Here is a 26,321-nt window from a genome sequence, read left to right as displayed (position 1 = left end):
TAACAAAAAAAAAAAAAAAAAAAAAAAAAAAAAAAAAAAAAAGCCAGGTACGGTAGCATAAGCCTATAGTCCCAGCTACTCAGAGGCTGAGGTGGGAGGATTGTTTGAGTACAGGAGTTTGAGGCTACAGTGAATTATGGTGGCGCCATTACATTCCAAAAAATCGTAAGAAATTGTGTTACCAGAAAAATGTGAGGTTTCAGCTATGTGAGGAAGGGGAAGCTGTGCCAGTTTCCAGGCTGCTGTAACAAATTGCTGTGAACTGAGTGACTGAGTGGCTTAAACTTAATGAAGTTTATTCTCTCCCAATTCTGGGGGTCAGAAGTCTGAAGTCCAGGTGTCAGCAGAGCCGCGCGCCCTGTGACGACTCTAGGGGAGGATCCTTCCTTGTCTGTCTCCTGGATTCTCATGGCTGCTGGCAATTGTTGGAATTTCTTGGCTGGTAGCTGCCTCACTCCAGTCTTTGCCACATGGTCTTCTCTCCTGTGTGCCCCTGAGTGTCCTCGCCTCTCCTTATTAGGGCACTAATCCCTCATTCATATTTAGGACGCACCCTATCCATCAGGAACTCATCTTAACTGATGACATCTAAATAAGGCCCCATCTTGAGGTTCTGAGTGGACATGAATTTTCGGGGAGCACCATGCAGCCCACCATGAGAAAGGTGGAGGATCTACAGAAGTTTCTTCCCAATAAAACAGCCACAGTGGGAGGAGGAAGCTGGGGAAAGAGAAAGGGTAGACATGGCCGACCTGGAGTGGGGAAGAGTAGGAATGACCTGGAGGGAACAGTGTGAATTTCAAGACCATCAGCAGATTTGGACAAAAGGAGTGAAGGAACAGGGTCGAGAGTTAGGCAGATGCTCCATGAACTCAACATGGGAACACTAAATGGGCATTTTTTTCAATTGTGAAAGCAACCCCCCAGAATGTACACATGCCAAATGGACTGTTAGTTCCACGGGACCACCCACTCAGCCTTTGGGGTCCATAGTCCAGACTTTCTCCTTAAAGAGTCAGGTTTTTCTCCTCAAAGTGTTACCCTGACACAAAAACCATGACGGATAATGGAAGGACCTGTGGAAAAGATGCTCTGCTTCTTTCCAAACAAGCCTGCCTTAGAGAGCTGGGAAAGCTGTAGGGGGCTGGCCGAATCCGTGGTTTTGTCGTGGAAATGGGTTTCTAGCAGGGCTATATGGCTGGCCTTCTTCAGCTAAATTGGAAGTCCATGAAGGCAGAAATGATGTCTTCTTTTTCCTTTGCATTATTCCTAGGGCCTGTTGTTGTGCCCTGGAAGCATCATCATCCTTGTCACCATGATGGTGATAGCAGCTTGAGGTTTCTGAATACCTGCTATGTGCCACACTCTCTGCACATCTCGTTTAATACAGCCCACACTGGGAGGACATGAAGCTTTAGAGATGCTATGCACATGGTTACATAGCTCATTATGGCAGGGTTGGGATGAGATCTCTATTTGTGTAGTTTCCACTATTCAGATTAAGCATATGGTGTTTGAAAATCACTCCTGTTCTTTCTATAGCTCTGGTAGGTCTTCTGAAAAACAGCCGACTGGAGTGGCTCATACCTCCATATGCTCTCTGTAAAATGGAGAAGGCATGTATCCCTCTTCCCTTCTCTTACCAGTGCAGCATGAGCTTTTTAAAGACACAAATATAGGTGACCCTTGAACAATAGGAGGTGCAAATGCTGATCCCTGTGCAGTTGAAAATTCATGTTAACTTTTCTCTTCCCAAAAACTTAACCTTTAATAGCTTACTGTTGACCAGAAGCCTTATGATGATAACACAAAGAGCTGATTACCACATATTGTGTATGTTTTATGCATTACCTATTGTATTCTTACAATAAAGTAAGTCAGAGAAAAGAAAATGTTATTAAGAAAATAATAAGGAAAATGCATTTACAGTACCATACTGTATTTATCAATTCCATAAGTTTATGCCATCTGTTTACAAGATGAATTGTCTGTTTGAAATGGTGAGCAGCTGCAGACCTCAAGCGATGGTACATATCAAGCAATTCAACTTTTCCTAGTAATGTCATGACTTTTCTCTGCTTCCTGGGAACACTTCCAGCCTCACTAGTGGCACTTCGTATGGGACCCATGGTGCTATTCAAGGTTTATGGTATTGCACTAAACATGATGAAAAAGACACAAGAACTGTGAAGGATCACTTTTTACTGTGATTTGCAATTTACTGGAGAGAGGAACTGCTCACACAGAGAGACAACGCTTGAGCTCACCCGAATAGCAACAGGAGGTGGCTACAAAATTATTACCATAGTATAGGGTGTACCGCAATTGGTTTTATTCAGTTAGGATTTAATACTGCGTCTTTACATTTGCTTAACATTTCTCTCCACTGTGAATGATGCTATATATGGTCTGTATGTGTTTGTGTGTGTAAGTTTTGGTAAATTTTAACTTTTTATAATAGATTCATGTATAATTTATGGTAATAAATGTTAGACTAGTAAGTACGTATAATTTATATAACTTTCCTTAAATTTTTTCACTATTTTGAGGCTACATGGTACATCTGTGAGGTTTTTTTTAAATTGTAGCAACTCTCCTAAAAAAATTCAATATATTTATTGCAAAAAGTCCATGTGCCGGGCGCGGTGGCTCACGCCTGTAATCCCAGCACTTTGGGAGGCCGAGGCGGGTGGATCACGAGGTCAAGAGATCGAGACCATCCTGTTCAACACGGTGAAACCCCGTCTATACTAAAACTACAAAAAATTAGCTGGGCATGGTGGCGCGTGCCTGTAATCCCAGCTACTCAGGAGGCTGAGGCAGGAGAATTGCCTGAACCCAGGAGGCGGAGGTTGAGGTGAGCCGAGATCGCGCCATTGCACTCCAGCCTCAGTAACAAGAGCGAAACTCCGTCTCAAAAAACAAAACAAACAAACAAAAAAAAAAAAAAGAAAGAAAAAAGTCCATGTATAAGTGGACCTGCACAGTTTAACCTGTGTTGTTCAAGGGTCAACTGTAGTTTTGATTCTGATATTGACTCTGGAGTCAAAAAGAAAACAAAATAAAATGGCAACATAAACAACCAAAAGGCATACTTTAAACAACTGGAAAAAAATGTAAACAATAATGTATTCTTACTAAAATAGATTCAATTCAGAATTATTCTGGTAGAACTTGATAGGGACTTAGCTGAAACTTGCTGAGGTGCAAGATGTTATCAGAGATCTCTTTCTCTGTCTTTTCCTCCTCCCCTTTTTCATTCCCTCCCTGTCTCTTAGCCCTGTTCTGGCTTGGCTTTTTTTTTTTTTTCTTTTTTGAGATGGAGTTTTCCTCTTGTTGCCCAGGCTGGAGTGCAATGGCACAATCTCAGCTCACCGCAACCTCTGCCTCCCATGTTTGAGCGATTCTCCTGCCTCTGCCTCCTGAGTAGCTGGGATTACAGGCATGCGCCATCACACCTGGCTAATTTTTTGTACTTTTATTAGAGACGGGGTTTCTCCAATTGGTCAGACTGGTCTTGAACTGCCGACCTCAAATGATCCACCCACCTCAGCCTCCCAAAGTGCTGGGATTATGGGCGTGAGCTACCGCGCCCAGCCTTGCTTCTGAAATGGAACTAAGTGTTGGCTTCTCTGTTAAGTGCAGGCTGCACCTGTGAGATGGGAAGGAGTTTCATTGGAAGCTGCAGGCTGACATTGCCCTTCGTTCCTGATTTCAGGAGAGAGAGCCTCTGTCTGCCAGGGTGCATATCAGTCCCTGAAATAAGAGTTCTGTAATTTCCATGCTTGGGTCATACGCCTACTCCTAGCTAATTATTTTATTCAGGTTGTTGAAGTTCTGTGGTCAGCCTGTGTTTTGTGTTCCCCCTTATGAAAAAGAAGGTTGGGGAGCTTGACTGATGACCGGTATGTTCTTGGAGAGGCTGTTATTAAGAGTAAAAGAGTTGTTCTTTGACATCAGAAGAGGCTGGGCAGGCCAAATCAACCGAACTTTCCAGGTGTTCACTGTAAGAACATTTTTAAAAATCACGTATTTCTCCATCATCCTAACGTAACTAATTTTGACTTTGTACATCACTGAAGCCATTGTTCCTTTATATCGCTGAATTTACATTATGCAGATTTTTAAGTTATAAAATGTAATGTTAAGTGAAAGTGTTTTTCCTCTAGTGTCACACTAAGAGGACAGAGCATAGGTGATGTTTATCAGAGGATTATCCTCTTGTGGATGAGTGAAAACCAAAAGGACCCCTACCACTGCCTAGTAACTACACTTGCTGTAAATTAAGAGGACAGGGTCTTTTTCTGGAAAGATTGTGTTGACTGTCACCACTTCACTTCTCCTTGATTCCCTAGCCTGTGGAGGGTCGTCAAATCGGAGTTCTCTCAGCTGTCTTCACTGGCGGTCCCTCTTCTCCTCCATGCCTTGTCACTTCCTCATGGTGCTGACATCTTCTGGACAATCATAAACGGCAACTTCAACAGCAAAGACTGGAAGATGAGGTTTGAAGCAGGTACCTCTGTGTTAGCTTAAAATTCATTCTGGGTCACACGGTACACAGGTGTCTAGTCACAGGATCTATTTTGGCACCTCCTTTCTCGTCTCTTCTTTTTAAAAGACATTCTCCTGCTTGTTGGTGTCCCTTGGGGGTTCTGCTTTGGGCTTCCTCTCTAAAATAACAGCATTTTGCAGAGTGGTCCTTCGGGGAGGGAGGTCCTGTCCAGTTTTGCGTAGGACAGACCCAGCTTATGCCTATTACTCAAGTGTAACAATTAACTGCACCCATGTTTACTCCCAAACAGGTACTGGCTTGGATGCAGTCAACCTGTTAGTTTACTTGTATCAGAGTTATGGGGAATGTTTGTTAAAATGCACATTATTAGGCTATATCCTAGACCTACTGAATGAAAATCTCAGTGGGAGGTGGGGGTGACGCCAGAAACTGAGATTTTTTTTTTTTTTTTTTTTGAGAAAGAGTCGTGCTTTGTTGCCCAGGCTGGAGTGCAGTTGCACAGTCTCAGCTCACTGCAACCTCAGCCTCCTGAGTTCAAGTGATTCTCGTGCCTCAGCCTCCCGAGTAGCTGGGACTACAGGTGCATACTACTATGGCAGGCTAATTTTTGTATTTTTTAGTAGAGACAAGGTTTCACCATGTTTGTCAGGCCAACTCCTGACCTGAGGTGATCTACTCATCTTGGTCTCCCAAAGCGTTGGGATTATGGGCATGAGCCACTGTGCTGGGCCAGAAATTGAGATTTTTAATAAGAGGTTTGAGAATCTCTGCTGATACCCTTGCCACTGAAGGATCAGGGACCAAGTCTGGTACAGCTTGAGTATAATTTCCTAGTAAATAGAACGGCAAATGCTCAGAGTAATGTGGTAAGGAAGGAACCTAGAAGGGTCCTGTTAGCCTCATGTCTGCTGGCCCACTGTCACCCCAATCTGCTAGTAGTTCCATTCTTGGGGTGGCAGGTGGGGTCAGCATGCATAGTGCAGCTTCTCAGAACAAAATGGAAGTTCCATTAGTGAGGTAACTATTATACCTTTAGTCCAGTTCCTTAATATGTGGCCACTTCAAAATGTTCTTGTTTTTTTAATGCCCACAGGAGTCTCAGGGGTTAGATTATTTATATGATAGCACATCATGTTGTAGGGGTTAGGATTGATCTTCTGAATCATGGCTTTGGTTATGTTACTTTTCTTTCTTGTTTAGTTTAGTGTTTTTTTTTTTTTTTTTTTTTTTGAGTTGAAGTCTTGCTCAGCTGCCCAGGCTGGAATGCAGTGGCACAATCTCAGCTCACTGCAATCTCTGCCTTCTAGGTTCAGGCGATTCTCTTGCTTCAGCCTCCAGAGCAGCTGGGACTACAGGCGCGCGCCACCACACCTGGCTAATTGTTGTATTTTTAGTAGAGATGGGGTTTCGTCATGTTGGCCAGGCTGGTCTTGAACTCCTGACCTCAGATGATTCGCCTGCCTCAACCTTCTAAAGTGCTGAGATTACAGACATGAGCCACCGCACCTGGCCAAGGTCATGTTACTTTTCTACTCAAGAAATTTTAATGGGTTTTTCTCAATGCCTAGAGAATAAAATTCAGACTCCTTAAACTTCCATTCAAATAGTCTGACTGCAAGTGCAGACAGCCGCAATTCCTACTCTTCTTTCTACACACACCGTGGCTGTGTTCTCACTGCTTCCTGCCTCCCCTCATCCATGCGCGGGCCATTCTGGGCTCTCCACCTTTCATCCTCTTTCCTTTAGGGCCCTACACAAATACCACCTCCACTTAATCCACCTTCAGATGCCACCATTGAGGTTCACCTGCTAGGTCCCTGCTGTGGAGAGTAGTTTCTGTATCTGCTGATCTCCCATAGCATTTTATTTATATCACACTAGAGGCATTTCCAACTTTTTAAAAGTTACATTTCAGTTATAGTTGTACAGGTCATCTATTTTAGTCAATTTAACTTTGAAGTCAAGAGTTATGAATGATTCATCTTTCCACTTCTATCTCCTCCCAAGTGCCTAAGATAGTTTCTTAGTGGTATACTTATGTGTGCTTAATATATATATTTTAAAATAAGTGAATAAGTGAATGTATTGAATAAATTAGATATATGCTAGGTACTATGGGAACAATAGAAAGAAGTACAAGAGCAGAGTGCTCTCGTCAGGAGGCTTCCAGTTTAATTGATGAGACCAAACATAAGCATGTAAGAGGTTGACAAGTTATAAAAGGCATAAATATAATCAAGACCACAAAAGAAAATATTTCATATAATGAGCACGTACTGTGTTCATAGATAGCTCATATTCTTAGCACACAAATGGTATATGTAAATTAATGATATGCAAATGAGCAGTATTTTTACAGGCGTTCATAGGATGGAAAGGTCACTCTAAGAGATCAGAGAAGACTTTACAAAACGGAATTTCAGAGAGATTGTCTAAGGATGGTAGAATGTCAATAGGAAGAATATCGTAGGCCAGTTGTGGTGGCTCATGCCTTTAATACCAGCACTTTGGGACACCAAGGTGGGCAGATCACTTGAGGTCAGGAGTTTGAGACAAGCCTGGCCAACATGGTGAAACACTGTCTCTACTAAAAATACTAAAGTTAGCTGGGCACGGTGGTGCCTGTCTGTAGTTCCAGCTACTCGGAAGGCTGAGGCATGAGAATTGCTTGAACCCGGGAGGTGGAGGTTATAATGAGCTGAAATCATGCCACTGCACTTCAGCCTGGGCAACAGAGTGAGACTCTGTCTCAAAAAACAAAACAAACAAAAGCATATTCTAGGCTGCTGGAACAGCTTAAGCAAAATATTGAAACGTCTTAATTGGCACTGCACTATATTGCTTTACTAGTATTGTAACTTTTTTTGTTGTTTTTTTGAGACGAGTCTTGCTTTGTGCCCAGGCTGGAGTGCAGTGGCACGATCTCGGCTCACTGCAACCTCTGCCTCCCAGGTTCAAGCGATTTTCCTGCCTCACCCTCCCGGGTAGCTGGGATTACAGGTGCGTGCCACCACACCCTGCTAATTTTTGTATTTTTAGTAGAGAGGGGGTTTCCCCATGTTGGCCAGGCTGGTCTCAATCTCTTGACCCGTGATCTGCTTGCCTTGGCCTCCCAAAATATTGGGATTACAGGTGTGAGCTACCACGCCTGGCCGCTATTGTAATTTTTTATAAAGCCATGCTTTAAGAGTGGCTGGAATTGTTCCACATTCATTTGCAGAGTAATTAGAAATCTATCAATTAAGGGTATATTTACAGCATGGAAGAAACACCTGGCTTCTATAGCCCCAGGAAATGTCGATTTGGTCTGCCATTTCACATCATGACCTACTAAGAGTAGAGTAGGGGACCAGAACCCAGAGCTAGGAATGGTGGGCACCATTGACAGAGAGATGACTCTCTCTGTCATCTGCAGAGCTTCAATGGAATGGCCACAGTTAGGAACATAGAGGCATTTTCGAATCGTCTGAAATATAGCTGAAAGGTAAACAAATATGAAAAAACTATAAACGACAACCCAGAATTAGATCAAGTCTGCATGGGAAAAAAAAAAGTTCTGCACTGAGTAGAAGCAGTGCTGCACAGATGAAATGTAACACTAGAGATGGTGGCATTAGACTTGCCTGTTGGCATTTAAAATAAACCATGTGGGAGACCCAGAGTTAACTTTTTCTCTGTGAGTTCAGTTATCAGACTGGCTAAATAAATATGTGTGCATGTGCGTGTCTGTGTGTGTATTTATATATTTTGCCTTCTCTTTTACATTGCAGTGGAAAAAGTGGCTGTGATTTGTAGATTTCTGGATATTCACTCAGTGACCAAAAACCACCTGCTGAAGTACTCCCTGGCACATGCCTTCTGCTGCTTCCTGACAGCGGTGGAGGATGTCAACCCCGCAGTGGCTACCAGAGCTGGTCTCCTGCTTGACACCATAAAGAGGCCAGCGTTGCAGGTGACATGTGATGTGTGTTATCTGCTCCGAAGGTGGTCTGTGTCAGCACTACTAAATCGTTGCATTGTCACACATCTTTGTTTGACCTGCTATGACAAAATACCATAAACCGGGTAGTTCATAAACAACAGAAATTTATTTTGCAGGTTGTCTGATGAGGGTCTGCTGTCTAGTTCATAGATGGGGCCTTTGCTGTGTCTAGGGCCTCTTTCATAAGGGCACTAGTCCCATTCATTAGGGCCCTGCCCACATGGCCTAATCATTTCTCAAAGCCCCACCTCCTAATACTGTCACATTGGTGATTTAGTTTCAAAATAGGAATTTGGAGGTGAGGGCCTTGCACACATTTTCAGACCATAGCATCACATATAATATTGATGATGATGATGATGGAGATTTTTTCATTGGAAGATATGTACCAGAACCACATCTTGCTAAAAGACTCCTTGTTGTTATTTGTTGATACCATTTTTTTTAAAGAGAGAGTCTTACTCTGTTGCCCAGGCTGATCATAATTCCCTGCAGCCTGAAATTCTTGGGCTCAAGTGATCCTCCTTCCTCAGCCTCCTGACTAGCTAGGACTACAGGTATGCATCACCATACATACCTAATTTTTGACTTATTTTTTTGTAAAGACAGGGTCCTGCTATATTACCCAGGCTGGTCTTGAACTCCTGGCCTCAAGCAATCCTCCAACTTAGGCGTCCCAGAATGCTGGGATTATAGGCATTAGCTGTAGTGCCTGGCCCATTTGTTGATACTTTATTTTCAGTCTTTGTTTATATGCTGATATAACTTTGGACAAGTGTAATTATTACATAACTTGTGTGTGTGTGTGTGTGTGTGTGTGTGTGTGTGCATGCGTGCATGTGGGGATGTCTGTGTGTGGCAAATTTTAATACTAGGTTGGTTTATCTTATACCACTTAGCTAGCTCCTGGGCTAGAGGCCCCTGTTGTTAGAGGCTAGATGCTAAGAGAAATCAGATAAATTATAGTTTTTTGTATAGTTTTGTTTTGAGTTGGAGCCTCACTTTTTCTCCTAGGCTGGAGTGCAGTGGTGCAATCTCAGCTCACTGCAACCTCTGCCTCCCGGGTTAAAGTGATTCTCGTGCCTTAGCCTCCTGAATAGCTGAGACTACAGGCTTACACCACCATGCCTGCCTAATTTTTGTTTTTAGTAGAGATGGGGTTTTGCTGGGTTTTGCTATGTTGGCCATGCTTGTCTCGAACTCCTGGCCTCAAATGATTCACCTGCTTCGGCCACCCAAAGTGCTGGGATTATAGGCCTGAGCCACTGCACCTGATCTGAATTATGGTTTTAATTAAAGTAAAACATAAGAAGATAAATATGCTATCAAAACAAAACATCACAAAATAAAGCCAAAGAGACAAGAAATATGAGACCTGGAGAGAGTTGTATATTCATTTTGTTTGGAACCTTTATTTTTTAGCAGAGATACCAAGTCTCAGAGAGATAATTATGTGACTTATCAAAGGACACAAAGTGATTTAGTGACAAAATTAAGACTAGAAACTCCAAAGTTCTGATCTACTATTTCTCCATGTTGCACCTGATTTATTATTTTTTTGTTATTATTAAACTAACAATAGAAAGAGCTAACATTCCTCAGATAGCTACTGTGTTTCCAGGGCAGGTGTGTTGAAAGTGTGCTGTTATGCATTATCTCATTTAATCCTCGTAGTAACCTTTTGCGGGTTCTCTTTTTACAGGTAGAGATGCTGAGAGTTAGAAAGGTTAAGACACCTTTTCAGAGTCACATAGCTAGTAAGCAGCAGAGAAAATTCAGGAATGATTCATAATAAGTCCACATTCTTAACTCTGTGTGTGTGTGTGTGTGTGTGTGTGTGTGTGTGTGTGTACACTGTCTCCGAATCCAGTGTAAGCCTCTTCCTGCATTTTAAGCCCAAGAAGCAAGGGCAAGCTTGCACGAACTGAAAGATTGAAGGGCTATGCTGCCTGTGGCATATTCTTTTTCGTGTGTGTGTAAAATCTCCAGTTGTCTTCTGAATAATTATTCTCTGTTGATCTTACCAAGTACTTCTATGTCCTACCCCTTGCTTAGGGCCTGGAACATAGGAGGCACTCATTAGATGACAGCTGAATTAATGAATGGGATGGTTGGATGAATTGCAATTTTTAAGTCTCATTCAGTTAAAAAGAGGGGGAATGGTAAACTCAGACACTAGAGGAACAGGTTCTCAATCCATTCCAACTTTGATTAACATTCTATGTTCCACTCATATTCCAAGAAGACCAGGTGACTTTGCTTTTTTCAAATCATGAAATTTTGGATTAAAGCAGATTTCTAGACCATTTTTTTTTGTATATTCTAAAATGTAGCTTTGAAAATATGCTCCTCTTAATGAAAACTACAGACCTTAAAACCAGATGTGGCCAGGCATGGTGGCTTACACCTGTAATCCCAGCACTTTGGGAAGCTGAGGCAGGCGGATCATGAGGTCAGGAGATGAAGATGATCTGGCTAACATGGTGAAACTCTGTCTCTACTAAAAATGCAAAAAATTAGCCAAGCGTGGTGGCACACACCTGTAGTCCCAGCTACTCGGGAGGCTGAGGCAGGAAAATCACTTGGACCCAGGAGGCAGACTTTGCAGTGAGCTGAGATCGTGCCATTGCACTCCAGCCTGGGTGACAGAGCAAGACTCCGTCTCAACCCCCTCCCCTGCAAAACAAAAGAACAACAACAAAAAAACCAGATGCATTTGACTTGAGAGTATTTGGATTAAGTGATTATTATTCAATGCATTAGAAAATAAATAGCATGCATTTAGTTCAGATTTCTGATTCCAAATTCAAGAGATATTCCACAGTGAAGAGAAATTCCTCTTCTACATTTTTCTTTTCTTTTTTTTTTTTGAGATGGAGTCTTGCTCTGTAGCCCAGGCTGGAGTGCAGTGACATGATCTTGGCTCACTGCAGCCTCCGCCTCCCAGGTCCTGGTTCAAGCAATTCTCCTACCTCAGCCTCCCAAGTAGCTGGGATTACGGGCATGAGCCACCATGCCCAGCTAATTTTTATATTTTTTAGTAGAGACAGGGTTTCACCATGTTGGCTAGTCTGGTCTTGAACTCCTGACCTTGTGATCCACCCACCTCGGCCTCCCAAAGTGCTGGGATTACAGGCATGAACAACTGTGCCCGAACCCCTCTTCTACATTTTTCTTTACTACCAAAACTTTCAATCAAAAAAGATTCCAGTGGGATCATTCTACATTATAAGTTTGAATTGAGTAAGCTGACTTGTTTAATTGACTTTGCTTAGTATATTGGCTTTAAAGTAACTTAGATGTTTATATCTGACTTTTTTTTTTTAATCTCCTTTTCCCCAGGGTCTGTGTCTTTGTCTTGACTTCCAGTTTGATACTGTGGTTAAAGACAGACCCACAATTCTGAGCAAGCTTTTACTCTTGCATTTTCTTAAGCAGGATATTCCTGCTTTGAGTTGGGAGTTCTTTGTCAATAGATTTGAGACGCTTTCTTTGGAAGCCCAGCTACATTTGGATTGTAACAAGGAATTTCCTTTTCCTACAAGTAAGTAAAATGAAAACCGTCACAGTTTCCATTGTGCTTGCTTAGACAAAGAGCAGATATTGGCATGCCATTTAATTCCTCTACAGAGGATGCCTTGACCTCATGCACTCAATTCATTAAATGCTTATTGAATAGCTACTGTAGTAACCTGTAGATTTAAGTGTATCCTGCCATTCCAAAGTCAAAATTCTCATTTCCTTGACCTATGATAAATATATGACCCTGTGTTCCCTAAACATGATTCGATCATTATGTTTATAATGTTTGTGAGGAATTTTGGGAAGCATATTTGTACCTTGCAAACTCACTCTTGCTGCTTTCTAAATTTCAATAGTTTTTGGAACATAGGTGGCTTTTGGTTACATGGATAAGTTCTTTACTGGTAATTTCTGAGATTTTGGTGTACCCATCACCTGAGCATTATACTTTGTACCCAGTGTGTAGTCTTTTAGCCCTCACCTCCTCCCACCCTACCCCCCAAATCCCCAAATTCCATTCTGTCATTTTTATGCCTTTGCATCCTCATAGCTTAGCTCCCACTTATAAGTGAGAACATATGATACTTGGTTTTCCATTTCTGCATTATTTCACTTAGAATTATAGTCTCCAGCTCCATCCAGATTGCTGTGAATGCCATTATTTCATTCTTTTAAATGGCCAAGCAGTATTCCACAGTGTGTGTGTATATATACCAGTGCCATGCTGTTTTGGTAACTATAGCCTTGTAGTATAGTTTGAACTCCAGTTTTAATATGATGCCTCCAGATTAGTTCTTTTTGTTCAGTCTTGCTTTGGCTATGTAGGCTCTTTTTTTGGTTCCATATGAATTTTCTTGTTTTTCTAGCTCTGTGAATAATAATGATGATACTTTGATGGGAATTGCATTGAATCTGTTGCCCAGGCAGGTGTGTAGTGGTGTCATTATAGCTCACTGCAGCCTCCAACTCCTGGGCTTAAACAGTCCTCCCAGCTAATCTTCCTGAGTAGCTGGGACTATGGGTGTGAGCCACTATACCTGGCTAATTTTTCTTTTTTTGTAGAGATGGGGGTCTTACTATATTGCCCAGGCTGGTCTTAAACTCCTGGCCTCAAGGCCTCCCAAAATGCTGGGATTACAGGCATGAGCTACTACACCTGGCCTCTTGCTTAGTTATAAATCAGTTACCTACAGCTCTGAATAGGTGGAGAAAAGACTTTCATCACTCAACTATCCAATGATAACCAAAATTAGATAATTTAATTTTGTGGTCTAGGCAGAAAAAAAAAATCATGATAGGCAATAGTCATTTTTTTTATGTAAGACTCATCATAAAGGGAGATATATAGCCATGAAAAACGTATTTTAATATTGAAAGTCTACACAGATGGATTGTTATAGACTAGGTGGATTACATAGCCAGTAAAGGAGAGTGATAGTCTCTTTAATTCCTTTTGCAAAGCCATCACTGCTGTGAGAACCAACGTTGCTAACCTCAGCGATGCAGCCTTGTGGAAGATCAAGAGAGCTCGCTTTGCAAGAAACCGCCAGAAGAGTGTACGTTCCCTGAGGGACAGCGTGAAAGGGCCAGTGGAATCCAAGAGGGCACTCTCCCTCCCTGAGACCCTGACCTCCAAAATTCGTTGAGTATCTTCTTCCATCCTCCCACTAAATCTGTTTAATGTCTTTCTGAGGCTGACTTGTCTTGTTGAATGTTCACAGAAAGTATAGCATGTTTAACAAACTGAGTTTGTTCAATAAGTTTGACTTTCAGATTCCCTAGAGAATCACCCCAGGGGCATAAATGTCTAGGGTTGCTTTTACTAGTTTGCTGGGATAGCAAAGCCCTGATCCAGTAGTAGAGGTTTTTGAAATGTAAAAGGCAGCAAATGCATTGATGCTTGGCATCCAATTTAGAAGAAACATTTATTCCTAAACCCTAGAACACCAAAGTTTGCACCACCAATCTTATATCCTAAGAGCTTTCTGAATAAGACTTAGACAGCAAGGCCTATGGCGACTAAAGAGGGAGAGCTGAAATTTGGAATGCATTTTATAATGTTTGGGAGAAGCGGCCACACAAGCCCCCTCCCCAGAAAAACCAATAATAATGGTTGCTTTTGAAATAGAGAAATCAAGCTGAGAAGTTGAATTTCTGTGCATCTTCACCAGATAATTTATAAATAAAAATAAGCTTCATTGCCAATTTTTTTTAAAAGACCATATACACGTATTCTATAAAAGGTCTTTCTTTATATTACAGTTTTAAAGGGAATAAAATTTTCCTTAAATTACCAAATGACTAGATAAACTCTAATGATTAGTAATGACTCATGAAGGACAAATAATTAAAAATTCGTCACTAAATCACCATACTAGTGAATGAGTATGTTTAAATATATTACTAACTTGTAAAATTTATTAAATGATTTAATCTTTAAATAATCACTGTGAAGTTAATAAAATGATGCCCCAAAACGTATTTCTTATCCTGTCAGAAGTTGAAAGGTTTGTTTTTCACTGGCATTCATTAGAAGACAGCCTTATAGAACATAACCATTTTTAATCATAAATATGATTTGATTTTATTCATTACATTTTCTCTATTTTATGACAAGCTATGGAAATGTGTTCTTTTAAACTTTGGAAGAGTTAAATATGAATGAAATCCCTTTAAGTAGTCAATAACCCAGTTTTTCAGGGAGCAAAGATAATCATAGGTGGTCATTTAAGAATAATCAGTGATAGTGCTAGGCCCTGGGTGAAACTGTTTAAATCCTAGAAACCAATACCTAGATTAAAAAAAGAAAAAATTTTATATGAGTTTCCCAGCTCTATTTATAGCTTAATTGATCAGTTTGGAATGTAAAGTTTATTTTTTGTTATTTCTTGTTCATTAATTCACATGACAGTTTTGAAGATGAAGTAACATTGAAGGATATTCTTACAATTCAAATAAAAACTGCAAAACTTTTGTTTGCATAAACAACTTTTATGTGATGTTAATTACAAATGGAAAAATGAAACCTGCCCCTACTATCCAATATGGTTAGCACTGAGTATATTTTCTAGGCTCCAGTTGTCTGTAATGCTTATTTAAATAGAGTTGTTGTTGATTTTTAAGCTATGAGGTTGACCAGGCATGAGCAGTCTGCTCCAGCTCTCGGTGGGACACCTGAACAGACGCCAGGTGGGTACTTCTGACGTTGAAGGGCCGTGTGCAAGTGTCTATCACAGGTGGACAAGGTAGAGAATGCAGTGTCTCTAACTGGACCAGAGTGATATACTTAGAATTTGCAAGCTCAAAAGGGTCGTACCCCAGATGTTCAAGTGTTTAAGCACCTGATATGGCAATTCTTTCCATTTTGATACTAACAGATGGCTTTTGATCCCATTAACTTTTGGTCCAGTAAGAAGCATCCTATCACCTGAGTATGCACCTTTCCCCAGAGAGCCAGTATGACTAGAGCTATACATAGTATTTATATTTGTATGTGTCTTTACACATAGAAATATTTTGTTCATATAATCTGCTATAGGAAAACCATACATTTCATTTACATTTTAAAAGGTTATACATTTGAACCACCATCATCTGCTCATCCCCTTAGCCATTCCTGATTCTTTGCAACTCTACATGCATTTCTGTTTCTCAGAGAAAGGAGAATTTCCACTATTTGGAGGGCCGTAGGATCATATTCAGCATGATACAGTTTAATGATCATTTGATGTTCCGTGATATATTACAATTTAACATGAAGTAGCCTAAGAGTTGAAAGGGCATTGGCAAGGAGATTCCACATGAATGGTGCTGGAACTCACTGGGAAGATTGTGAAGGTTCTCAATACCTTCTCATTAGTTAGAAACAAACTTGGTAACTACCACCCATGTTATAGAACATTTGAGTTTTCATCTAAGACTACTGGTTTTAAGATAAACTTTCAGGATGGTACAGACAGTCTCAGAAGGAACATTTATCATGTGTATTTTTATTATAAAAAGGACATTTGAAAGAAAGGGAGTCAGGAGTGGGAGAGGAGAGAGAAAATCCCGGAGATCATGCATGCAGACAGCAGAGGGTGGCCAAAATGTCCTTTCTCTTTGAAAATTGATGAGAAAAAAAGAATAGCAAACATTTGGTAGAGTCCCTCTACCTTGCCTTACACATCACTTGTGTACTCTACTGTGCTGTTCCTTTTTCAAAAAAAGAATACAAATAAGAACTCCTGATTCAAAGATTCATTAGAAATATGAAATTCATGCAGTTCCCCTTCAGTGGGGAATTTTTGAGTTTGTACTTAGGCGGTTTCATAAATTTATTTTACTCTAGCTTGCCTCTTTGTCTTAAGGCTTAGCTGAAAAGCTAGCCTTTCATAATAATTATCCACTTTAACAGTCCAACTCAGAGTCTCCTCACATCTCTGTAGGAAAACACATACATGTGTTTCTCGAGTTAAAAAATGCCTTCAGGCATCTAATTATTCCACCAAAAGTGGCCAGATGGAAAAGAGGCAGATAACAGCATTGTTTAGATTAAATATGAGGCTGAAACTTCAGGAAAGATAATTTACATGACACCATCATAAGCAAAACTTGCTTAGATATGGAAATAGCTGGCTCAGCTTATAAGGCAGTTTCAAACTACTATAGGGTTCCATTTTTACTAGACCCTGACTGTTTCTAACTTGGAAGCAAGGACATGCCAGAATTATCATAAGATCGTGCAGAATGGTTTAAGACAGTCATTAAATGGAAACGGAAGAATTTGCTACGTAACTAACATACTTTTGTTTGGTCCAAGTAATGAATGCCTCTGTGCAGACCTCTTATTGATGAGGCTTGAAATAAAGCAGATGCCCCTTTATATAATAAGACTTATATTAAATTGCTGTGTAGGTTGAAATTTTTGGCATTGGATTTACAATTTGTGATTCTCTGATCTTAGCCTTTACATGGTACTCACAGCAAATGGAATAGAAAATTCTGTTTTCTATAAAAGGTATACTCTGCAAGGTTTGTAGAGAGTCGTATTCCTTTGTGACTTTTATGAGTCAAATCAAAGTCTTTGTGCATAGAAATAAAATTCATAGAATCTTATAGCTGAAACCTTAGCAATGTGTTAACAGTCTCATTTTATAGAGGAAGAAGCTGAGATTCTCACAAAAGAACAAGCTTGTTGGTGACAAGCCCAGAGGTCCTGAGCTCTGTAACAAGGCATGTAACTGCCAGTAGGAATTCAGCACCTTCATTTCATCCTAATTGATGAGATACACAATCTTTTTAATTGCTAATCTACAATTTGTATGATTAGACATAAGGACTACTTTCACTGGTGCTGTAAGAACCAGGAATTTTTTTGTCTTCATGTATTTAGAACACTGATGAAGATTGATTGAATAGAATGTAGCAGTTGTTATATTACATAAGCACAATACTGAACTAATGGTATCAATCCCATGTGAACATAGGGTGCTTAATTATATCATGTTCCTCTTTGCCTGAAATGCATAATTAAACAATAATAGGTATATAATAATGATAATCCTTCATATATATATATATACATATATATATAGTACCATAGTACCTCTTTACTTACAGGAAAACTGATGTAGTGAGGGATTAAGCAATTCTGCTTAGATGATTTCTTAAGGTCATGTATGACTAACTAGTTAGGAACAGAACTGATGCTGGCATCCAAGGGACTTGACTTGCTTTCTTTGCACTACAACTACCTCTTGATTAACTGGTCTTAGGGCATTTCTGCCCTGTGGGACATGAGGACACCAATCTGGTTATGGAGTTGGCTGGACTTTTCAGGCCTGCTATGGAACTTAAGACCATGAGTGTCCAGACCAAAGGACCTTCCCAGTTAGGACCCTAGATTGGCCCAGAGCTATCCCCATCCCTCATGGGACTTGCATACTCCAAGTTCTGCTTCAGCCTGCAGGGAAACCTGGAGGTCTCTTGGCCTGCGTTTGTATCCGTAAGAGAAGGTGCCCAGTACTAGTTAGGACCAATAAAACACTCTTGCTTTGACTTTTCCTGTCTCCTTATTGTCCCAGCCTAGAATTCCAAATAACTTTTCTCTGAGCACTTTCTTTCTTTCTACAGATGGTTTACAATTCACTTCTTCACTAACTTGCAAAATGCCAATTGACCATTAAGATCCATTAAGTCAGAGTACAGTTGTTTTTAAAGGAATACTCTTGTTCGAAGTTATATTTTTGGGAAATGACAATTTTGGTTCAACAAACATTACAAATATTTTTTTTTGAGATGGGGATCTCGCTATGTTGTTCAGGCTGGTCTTGAGCTTCTGGGCTCAGGGGATCCTCTCACCTCAGCCTCCCAAGTAGCTTGGATTACAGGTGTGTGCCACAAATGCTTGTTGAACAAACATTTATTATACACCTACTGGACTAGGAAATATGAAGAATACAAAGATGCATTAGAAATTTTTATACTCGGCCGGGCGCGGTGGCTCAAGCCTGTAATCCCAGCACTTTGGGAGGCCGAGGCGGGTGGATCACGAGGTCAAGAGATCAAGACCATCCTGGTCAACATGGTGAAACCCCGTCTCTACTAAAAATACAAAAAATTAGCTGGGCATGGTGGCGCGTGCCTGTAGCCCCAGCTGCTCAGGAGGCTGAGGCAGGAGAATTGCCTGAACCCAGGAGGCGGAGGTTGCGGTGAGCCGAGATCGCGCCATTGCACTCCAGCCTGAGTAACAAGAGCGAAACTCTGTCTCAAAAAAAAAAAAAAAGAGAAATTTTTATACTCTTAACTTGCTTGTGGCCAAGTAAGGGATATTAAGTATGAACATCAGTAAATCCTCATCTTGAGTGAAAGTGACAGTATGTAGGATGAGTCATGTCAGATGCAAAGGGAGGGGAGCTTTCTACTAGCTGGAGACATTAGGGAAGTTCTCGTGGACAAGTGGCTTTTCAGCCACGCTTGACTGGTGGATGAGATATAAACACATGATGATAGGATGTGAGATGGGAAGGAGAAAAGGCAGGGATGGGGAGCATAGGAGGACATGAAGTTAGCCACTGCCCCAGCAGTGGACATGTGCACACGCAATGGAACACCGAGGTAAGGACGTAGGGAGATGAGCAAGGCAGTGTAGTGAGAGCTGCCTGTGGAATGGAACCTCATTTACAGTGCTTACTCATTGGCTGCTCTCAACCAAGTGCAGAGTAAGCTTGCCATTTGTTGGTTTGACAGCGGGGTCAGTGAGCCAATTCACATAGAAAAATGTTCCCATATTCCTGCTGTTCTGGGACTTTATCAATTTTTCTCTTATATAGAATATAAGTTCTGACATATTTATTTGAATTTAGTGCATTTCAACAGACATTTATGTATCATAAGCATCTACTGTATGTCAGACATTGGCTCCTATCCTGCGACGGATATAAAAATGGATAAAATATGGCATTTGCATTCAAGGAGCCTATGTTCTTATTGGAGTATTAAGGCAAATGAATACACAAAATGTTCTCCCTCGCATAATTGTCATTGGCCACATGGGAATTAGGAAGTGCAAAAGGAAATTTTCCTCCATTCTTTTACCCTCTCCTGTCTTCCCTCCTTTCTTGTCCTTAGAAACTCAAAGAATTTAGGGATCACATCCAATTGCTGGAAGACTGGGTATATGTAATGAGAATGGCTTTTGGGGACCAGTTGATAGCACAACATTGTAGGGGGACAGTAGAGAACCACCTTGCAAGGTGAAGAAAGCACCATGAGAAAAGGTGCAAAGACGGAGAAATGTTAGCTCCCTCCTGAGATCCACGAGTAGCCCAGCTTGTAAGAATGTCAACATTTCAGGTGAAATGATAGGAGATAAGTCTGGAAAAGCAGATCCTGATCTTGCCTGGTTTCAAATCATCTGAATAAATAATGTTGTGTTACACTTCGGAGTTTCAATCCGTTATACAGCTCTGTGGACAGACTGTAATGGACTCAGTCCACATTAAAGTTATGGTAGGAATAGCTCTGCCTCCATAATTATAATTATAAATATAATTATATTTTCTCTTTATAGAAAATATAAAATCCGACCCCTTAACGTGTTAAATCTCTATGGTTAGGACAGATATAGGAATTTCACAGACTAGCATTCAAAACTAGTAAGCATTTTGTTTTCTTTAGAGAGAATACTTCTAGGCATTTAGTTTTAAAATGGTAATTTCATACCTTTTCTAGGCTAAAACATTAATATTGTCTTTATTGATAGAGAACATTTCAGCTTATCTACAGCTTATTTTTCTTAGGGTTTGGATTAAGGTAACTTTTCTTTTTGAAGAGTGCAGCAGTCACAAGCTTACTCTATTTCAAAGAAAAGCAGTAAATAAAGTGCACACTTGTAAAGCCTACACTGGAGGGTAAATTATTAGCATAAAAAGAGATTAAAATTTTTTATGCAAACCTTTCGCAATTTATCTTTTTTTTTTTCAGTACATTTCTTAAAGATCACTCATTACTTGCTATTCAGGGAAAGCAGCAAACTTAAGATCAGTGAAAATGAATCTACAGTGAGATGCGCATGTATGGAATGACAGTCATCAGGAAAATATGATGTCATAGGAAAACTCAAGGTTACACATTTTTTAGAAACATGCCCACTTGCAATGAGAAGCAGAGTTTTGAAACATCTAAGCTGAAGTCTGATGGTCTGTTTTCTAGACTTGAATTGTGATGGAGGGAAACAGGGACAGGGTCCTAGTTGGGCCTTGCTAGGAGTGCCCTTTGTTCTATATTGAGGTCCCTAGATTCTCAGCACTATAAAACAAAGGAGCAAACTTCCTCTCAAATGCTCTCCAGTTCCAATTTTTAACTTTGGGACTTTGGAATTGAGCCAGTGTAGACATGAGGTGGCTGAGCAGGACTGAGTGATACATGGTCTCTTCAATCTTGCACTGCAGAGCTAAAAGGAGTTGAGGATTGAAGCTATATTGTAACAACCATTACTTGCTGCTACAATAACACTGAACCCTGCAGGGAACTCTGTCATATTCTTGGCCCAAACTTGTCCAAAGCAACAACGTCCTAGTTGTAAAGTAATATTCTGGTGGAAAAAAAAATCAAGAGTAAATATTTTTCTTTTCTTTTTTTTTTTTCTTTTTTTTTGAGACGAAGTCTTGCTTTGTTGCTCAGGCTGGAGTAGAGTGGCATGATCACAGCTCACTGCAACCTCAACCTCCCAAACTCAAGTGATCCTCCTGCCTCAGCCTCCCAAGTAGCTGGGACTATGGGTGTGCCCCACCATGCCCAGCTAATTTTTGTATTTTTTGTAGAGACCGGGTCTCATCATGTTGTCCAGGCTGGTCTCAAACTCCTGGGCTCAAGTGATTCTCCCATCTCGGCCTCCCAAAGTGCTGGGATTACGGATGTGAGCCACTGTGCCCAGAAAAAATAGTTCTGTAATCTTTTTCTATTTTGCCTTACAAGGGTTTACATAGGTATTGTATCTGGTCAAATCCTATATTACAAACATTTAATTTAATGACATACAGTGACGTTTCACATTTCCAGCCTCTCATTGAAATAGGGTGTTCCACATAAATTGCTTTTTTTTCCTGATACATGCCTAATAAGTAATTATAATATTAACAATGTATTGATCACCCACATGTGAAACACTGTAATAAACAAATCCTTAGGTTTTATTGGAATAATTTTATTTGAAAAAGTTTCTCTAAAATATATCATACATATTTATTCCTTCATGAACAGATTCTATGAGACAGAAAAGTGTGAATGTCCTGGACTCATACTGAAATGTGTCAGATGTTTTTCTCTGTGTTAGAGGCTCTCACACTAAGCCACCTCTGTTGCCTCTTCATTTATTGTCAACTGTCCCTTCTCAGCAGTTCACTTTTGAACAGACCAACAACATTCTTCTGATTGTCTGGGAAACTTGACAACCATGCTTGTTACCTTACGTACAGGTCTAAACTGGTAAATTCAGAATTTGACCTTCATACTACTGTCCCAGAGAAAAAGTATTTGGGCTTGAGACAGCAAATTTCTGCAATTCCCAGAAACATTTCTTATGCCTCACTTCTCTTGGCTGTGCCCTGGAAGGCTGAGATTTTGCCAAATGAACTGAGGAGTTAATAGGTATAAATTACTACCTAACCCTTTGTTGCATCCTTTATACCATAATTATAACAGATGTAACCAAGGCTTGGTTTATAATGGTTTGCTACCAAAGCTTGTCATCATTTAGTAGAACATTTCCTTGCAGGATGAGAGATGAGAATGTCAGTGTGCTGATCTAATCCACCAGGCAAAACCTTTGTTTTCAATTTAGAAATTCTAATATTGCTTATCAAAAAAAAAAAAAAAAGGACAAGATATTTTAAATAAGCCCCAAACCATAAATATAGAAGAGCAAATGTCACTCTTCCTTCTCCCAAAGCTCTAATCTAAACCTGCTAAGAAGGGGCAGAAAAACAAAGGGAGGCAGGATAATTTCTGACTTTGAAAAATAACAGAGAAAGTCAATGTCAGGGAGCTGTTCAGATACCATTATTTACTAGGTCAAGAGGAAGCAAGGGCTAAGGTATTTTTTCCTTTTCTTTCCACGTGAACTTTCTGCTCACCTTCATGTGGTGTTTTTCTGTTTTTAAAAGTTCATGCTTTGCTCTCTTTCTGTTTGTGTCCTCTCCCTCCCTTGTATGTTTCTCATGACATACAGCAGGGCTTATAATTTGCTATTTGTAATTTTGACTATTTTATTTAAAGAGTACCTATTGTTAATATTTCATGATTTGGAAAAGAACTTTTTTTGCACCAGCTGATTCATGAGCATAACTAAATTGAGACAATAATTTAAACAGAATAACCCAGTGGTTTTGGCCTCAGTGGAATTTAGACTATAATGTTTGTGGTTATTCTTACATGCTTATTTTACAAAGCTGGAAAAAAAACCTTTATTGCTGAGGATAAAACTTTGCCAAGATATTACAAATTTTGCTAAATGCAAAATTTATTTAGGCATTTCTCTTGCTGTTTGAGGATAATATTCCTCAATAGCACCCTATTTTCCTTTCCATTCCCTTAATTCCTCCAAATTACTTGGTTGTTGATGAACATAATAACTTTTACCCTGGATTAAGTCTCTGCCTATTAGCCCATATTGTGTCTTTAAGTTCCTTAAAGTCTGACTGGAGCAGAAAGTTTAGTAGAAGCGGAAACAAGGGCGCTATGTCAATATCTAAGAGATTTTAGTGTCACTTTACTTGTGAGGGAGCCACCCACTGACAGCCTTTCTTGTACTGACAGGACAACAATCTCCTGAAAATGACAACACCATCAAGGACCTGCTCCCAGAAGATGCTGGGATTGACCACCAGACAGTTCACCAACTGATTACAGTGCTCATGAAGTTCATGGCCAAGGATGAGAGTAGCGCTGAGTCAGATATCAGCAGTGCGAAGGCCTTCAACACGGTCAAGCGACACCTGTACGTCTTACTCGGCTATGACCAACAGGAAGGTTGCTTCATGATTGCACCTCAAAAAATGCGCCTGTCAACTTGCTTTAATGCATTCATTGCAGGAATTGCCCAAGTAAGTGTAATAACAGCTTTCGGAAGTCACACCCTTACGCTTTCAGTAGAAGCAAGGCATTACATTCCATGTGGCCAACATTGGTTCCGTGGAAAGGTTTGTACAAATTGCTTGGTATAATGCAGGAGTATGTGGAGGGGAATGTGAAGATGAGTAAGAATCGGTAGCCCGGCTGAGGAAGAGTGAGAGAGACTCAGGGTGTGTATGTGTAGGTGTGTGTGTGTGTGTCTGTGTGTGTGTGTGTGTATGCGAGAGAGAGAGAGAGAGAGAGAGAGAGAGAGAGAGATGTTAATCTTGTAGCATATGAAGAATGTACCTTGATATGATAGTTACATAATCATTTTAGAATATTTGGTTTCTAGATCACGTGCTTATTTTTTTCAATCTCTAAAAATACTTAAATTTGGTTTGTTAATTCTATTTTAGAAATTGTAATTTTAGTTTATATTAATTTTAATTATATCTTACTAAATCTTTCTAGTTAGAAGGAGGTTCTAATATTCACGTTCTAATACTTTATTTAAAACAGCTAAGTTTGGAGATACGTAAAGCCTTTTTTTCTTTGTGTGGTTCAGCTACTTTCCATTTGGTATTACACACTCAAATTTATATTTATCTATTAAAATTGCCATTGTATTAAATATTTTCATATACAGTAAAAAAAAAAAAAAGAATTGGTACCCTGGTATTATCAAGGGAGTGTGGGAGGTTTTTTTTCTTTTGTAAAATATACATAAAATTTGCCATTTTAACAATTTTTGTGTGCAGTTCAGTGACATTAAGTATTTTTATGCTGTTGTGCAACCATCACCACCATCCATTCTCAAAACTTTCTTACCATCCTAAACTGAAACTCAACCCATTAAACAATGAAGGAGTGGCCAAGTGCTGTGGCTCATGCCTGTGATCCCAGCACTTTGGGAGGCCGAGGTAGGTGGATCACAAGGTTAGGAGTTCAAGACCAGCCTGGCCAATATGGTGAAACCCTATCTCTACTAAAAATACACACACACACAAAATTAGCCAGGCACGGTGGTGGGCACCTGTAGTCCCAGCTACTCAGGAGGCTGAGGCAGGAGAATCACTTGAACCTGGCAGGCGGAGGTTACAGTGAGCCAAGATCACACCATTGCACTCCAGCCTAAGCTACAGAGCGAGACTCCATGTAAAAAAAAAAAAAAAAAAAAAAAGAGAGATAGTATACGATTTTTTTGTTTGTGTAGTTTAAACAAAAAATCCTCTTCCTTTTTTGGCTTCAGGTGGAGAGAGTTGAGTTAATCATGCAACTTCATGCCGCACCGTCATCATTGGCTTTTCATGTGCGTCTGCTACTTCTAACTGCTATATTGCATGCCATGGTGGACATATACCACCCCTAGTGATGGACACTCATATTGCTCCCAATGCCTCACTACCCCCAACGGTTCAGCAATAAGCAGCCTTGTACATGCACCTTACATCTCACATCAACCAATGTGAGAATCCCTTAGGGAGATGGATCCAGAAGAGTCGCTGGGTTGTGGGGCAAATGTACGCCTAAGTTGGTCAGTGCTACAAATCTGACCCTCCAGAACAGCTGCACCAATCTGCAAAGATGTAGGAGTTGGGGCTAGAGAGATTCGGATATGAATTTCAGCTCTGCTGCTGTTATTAGCTGCTAGGGCTTAGGCACTCTGCTTGCTTATTGGTAACACAGATTTCCTTTTCTGAGAGATTAGAGAAAACATATTGCAAACACCTTGATCAATGCTTGTCTACCTTGATCAATGCTTGTCTCATTGTAGGAATTCAGTAGATGATAGTTGTTATTGTCAATTAGCTCAAATAAATTATACTATAATGAACACAGATAAGCAATGTGAGAGCAATATGCATGTCATTGTCCCTTGCTGACGCGGGTAACTGGATGGATCACTGCTAATTCTTAGCTGTCGCTGTTTCAGATACCAAACCCTCCTTCCCTCTTCCCCTACCCTCTGAATCCACATTATGCCTTGTTCACTTTAGAAGTATAAGCTAAAAATTAAAAATTAAATTTTTATATTGAGTTTGTATAACTCCAGAAAACCCATGTCAAAAATAGCTTCCTAACATTTTGGCATATATTGCTGCCTCCAAATTTATACATAATTTCATACTCACATATGTATGTCTACACATTTTTTAAATGATAGGTTCATATTATACATACTGATATATATTCAACCTTTTAAAAATACTTTTATTTCAGTAGGTTTTTGGGGAACAGGTGGTGTTTGGTTACATGGTTAAGTTCATGGTTAAGTTCTTTAGTGATGATTTCTGAGATTTTGGTGCAAGCTTTTTAAACGTAAGATTTATTATGAAGTTTATATCATGTAAATACATTTGTATCATTCTTTTTAATGACTACATAGTATTCTGTAGTTATACAAACAGTATTTTATTTATCTCATCCCATATTGTTGAGTATGGAGGTTGTTTTCAGTTTGGGGTGACTATAAACAAAGCTATGTTAAATTTCTTTATACATGCATTTAGAACACTTGTCTGATTATTTCCTGGGATATATTTAATGGCTGTATGCTTTTTTCTTTGTTTTTTTTTTTTGGGACAGGGTCTCTCTCTGGTAGCCCAGGCTGGAGTGCAGTGATGTGATCATGGCTCACTGCAGCCTTGACCTCCCAGGCTCAGAGGATCTTCCCAGCTCAGCCTCCTGAGTAGCTAGGACTATAGGTGT

At 40.1% G+C, this 26,321-nt stretch overlaps 1 protein-coding gene across 19 annotated transcripts in view; it reads left to right on the top strand.

Annotated features, from left to right (window-relative positions):
* Positions 1-26,321, top strand: part of UNC79 (unc-79 homolog, NALCN channel complex subunit) — a 279,776-nt gene that overhangs the window by 162,181 nt on the left and 91,274 nt on the right. For 14 of the 19 annotated variants that reach the window (XM_032287551.1, XM_032287558.1, XM_032287568.1 and 11 more), the window contains 6 exons: positions 4,356-4,513; positions 8,284-8,465; positions 11,838-12,039; positions 13,479-13,658; positions 15,141-15,206; positions 23,316-23,602. In XM_032287551.1, the coding sequence (XP_032143442.1) occupies positions 4,356-4,513; positions 8,284-8,465; positions 11,838-12,039; positions 13,479-13,658; positions 15,141-15,206; positions 23,316-23,602 (1,075 nt within the window). The remainder of the gene's footprint in view (positions 1-4,355; positions 4,514-8,283; positions 8,466-11,837; positions 12,040-13,478; positions 13,659-15,140; positions 15,207-23,315; positions 23,603-26,321) is intronic. The other 5 variants (XM_032287562.1, XM_032287567.1, XM_032287563.1 and 2 more) reach the window with 2 other exon arrangements.

Source organism: Sapajus apella, unplaced genomic scaffold, assembly GCF_009761245.1.
Source record: "Sapajus apella isolate SASKATOON/1434 unplaced genomic scaffold, GSC_monkey_1.0 scaffold20, whole genome shotgun sequence".
Lineage (NCBI taxonomy): Eukaryota > Metazoa > Chordata > Mammalia > Primates > Cebidae > Sapajus > Sapajus apella.
This window is presented reverse-complemented; position numbering and strand designations above follow the sequence as displayed.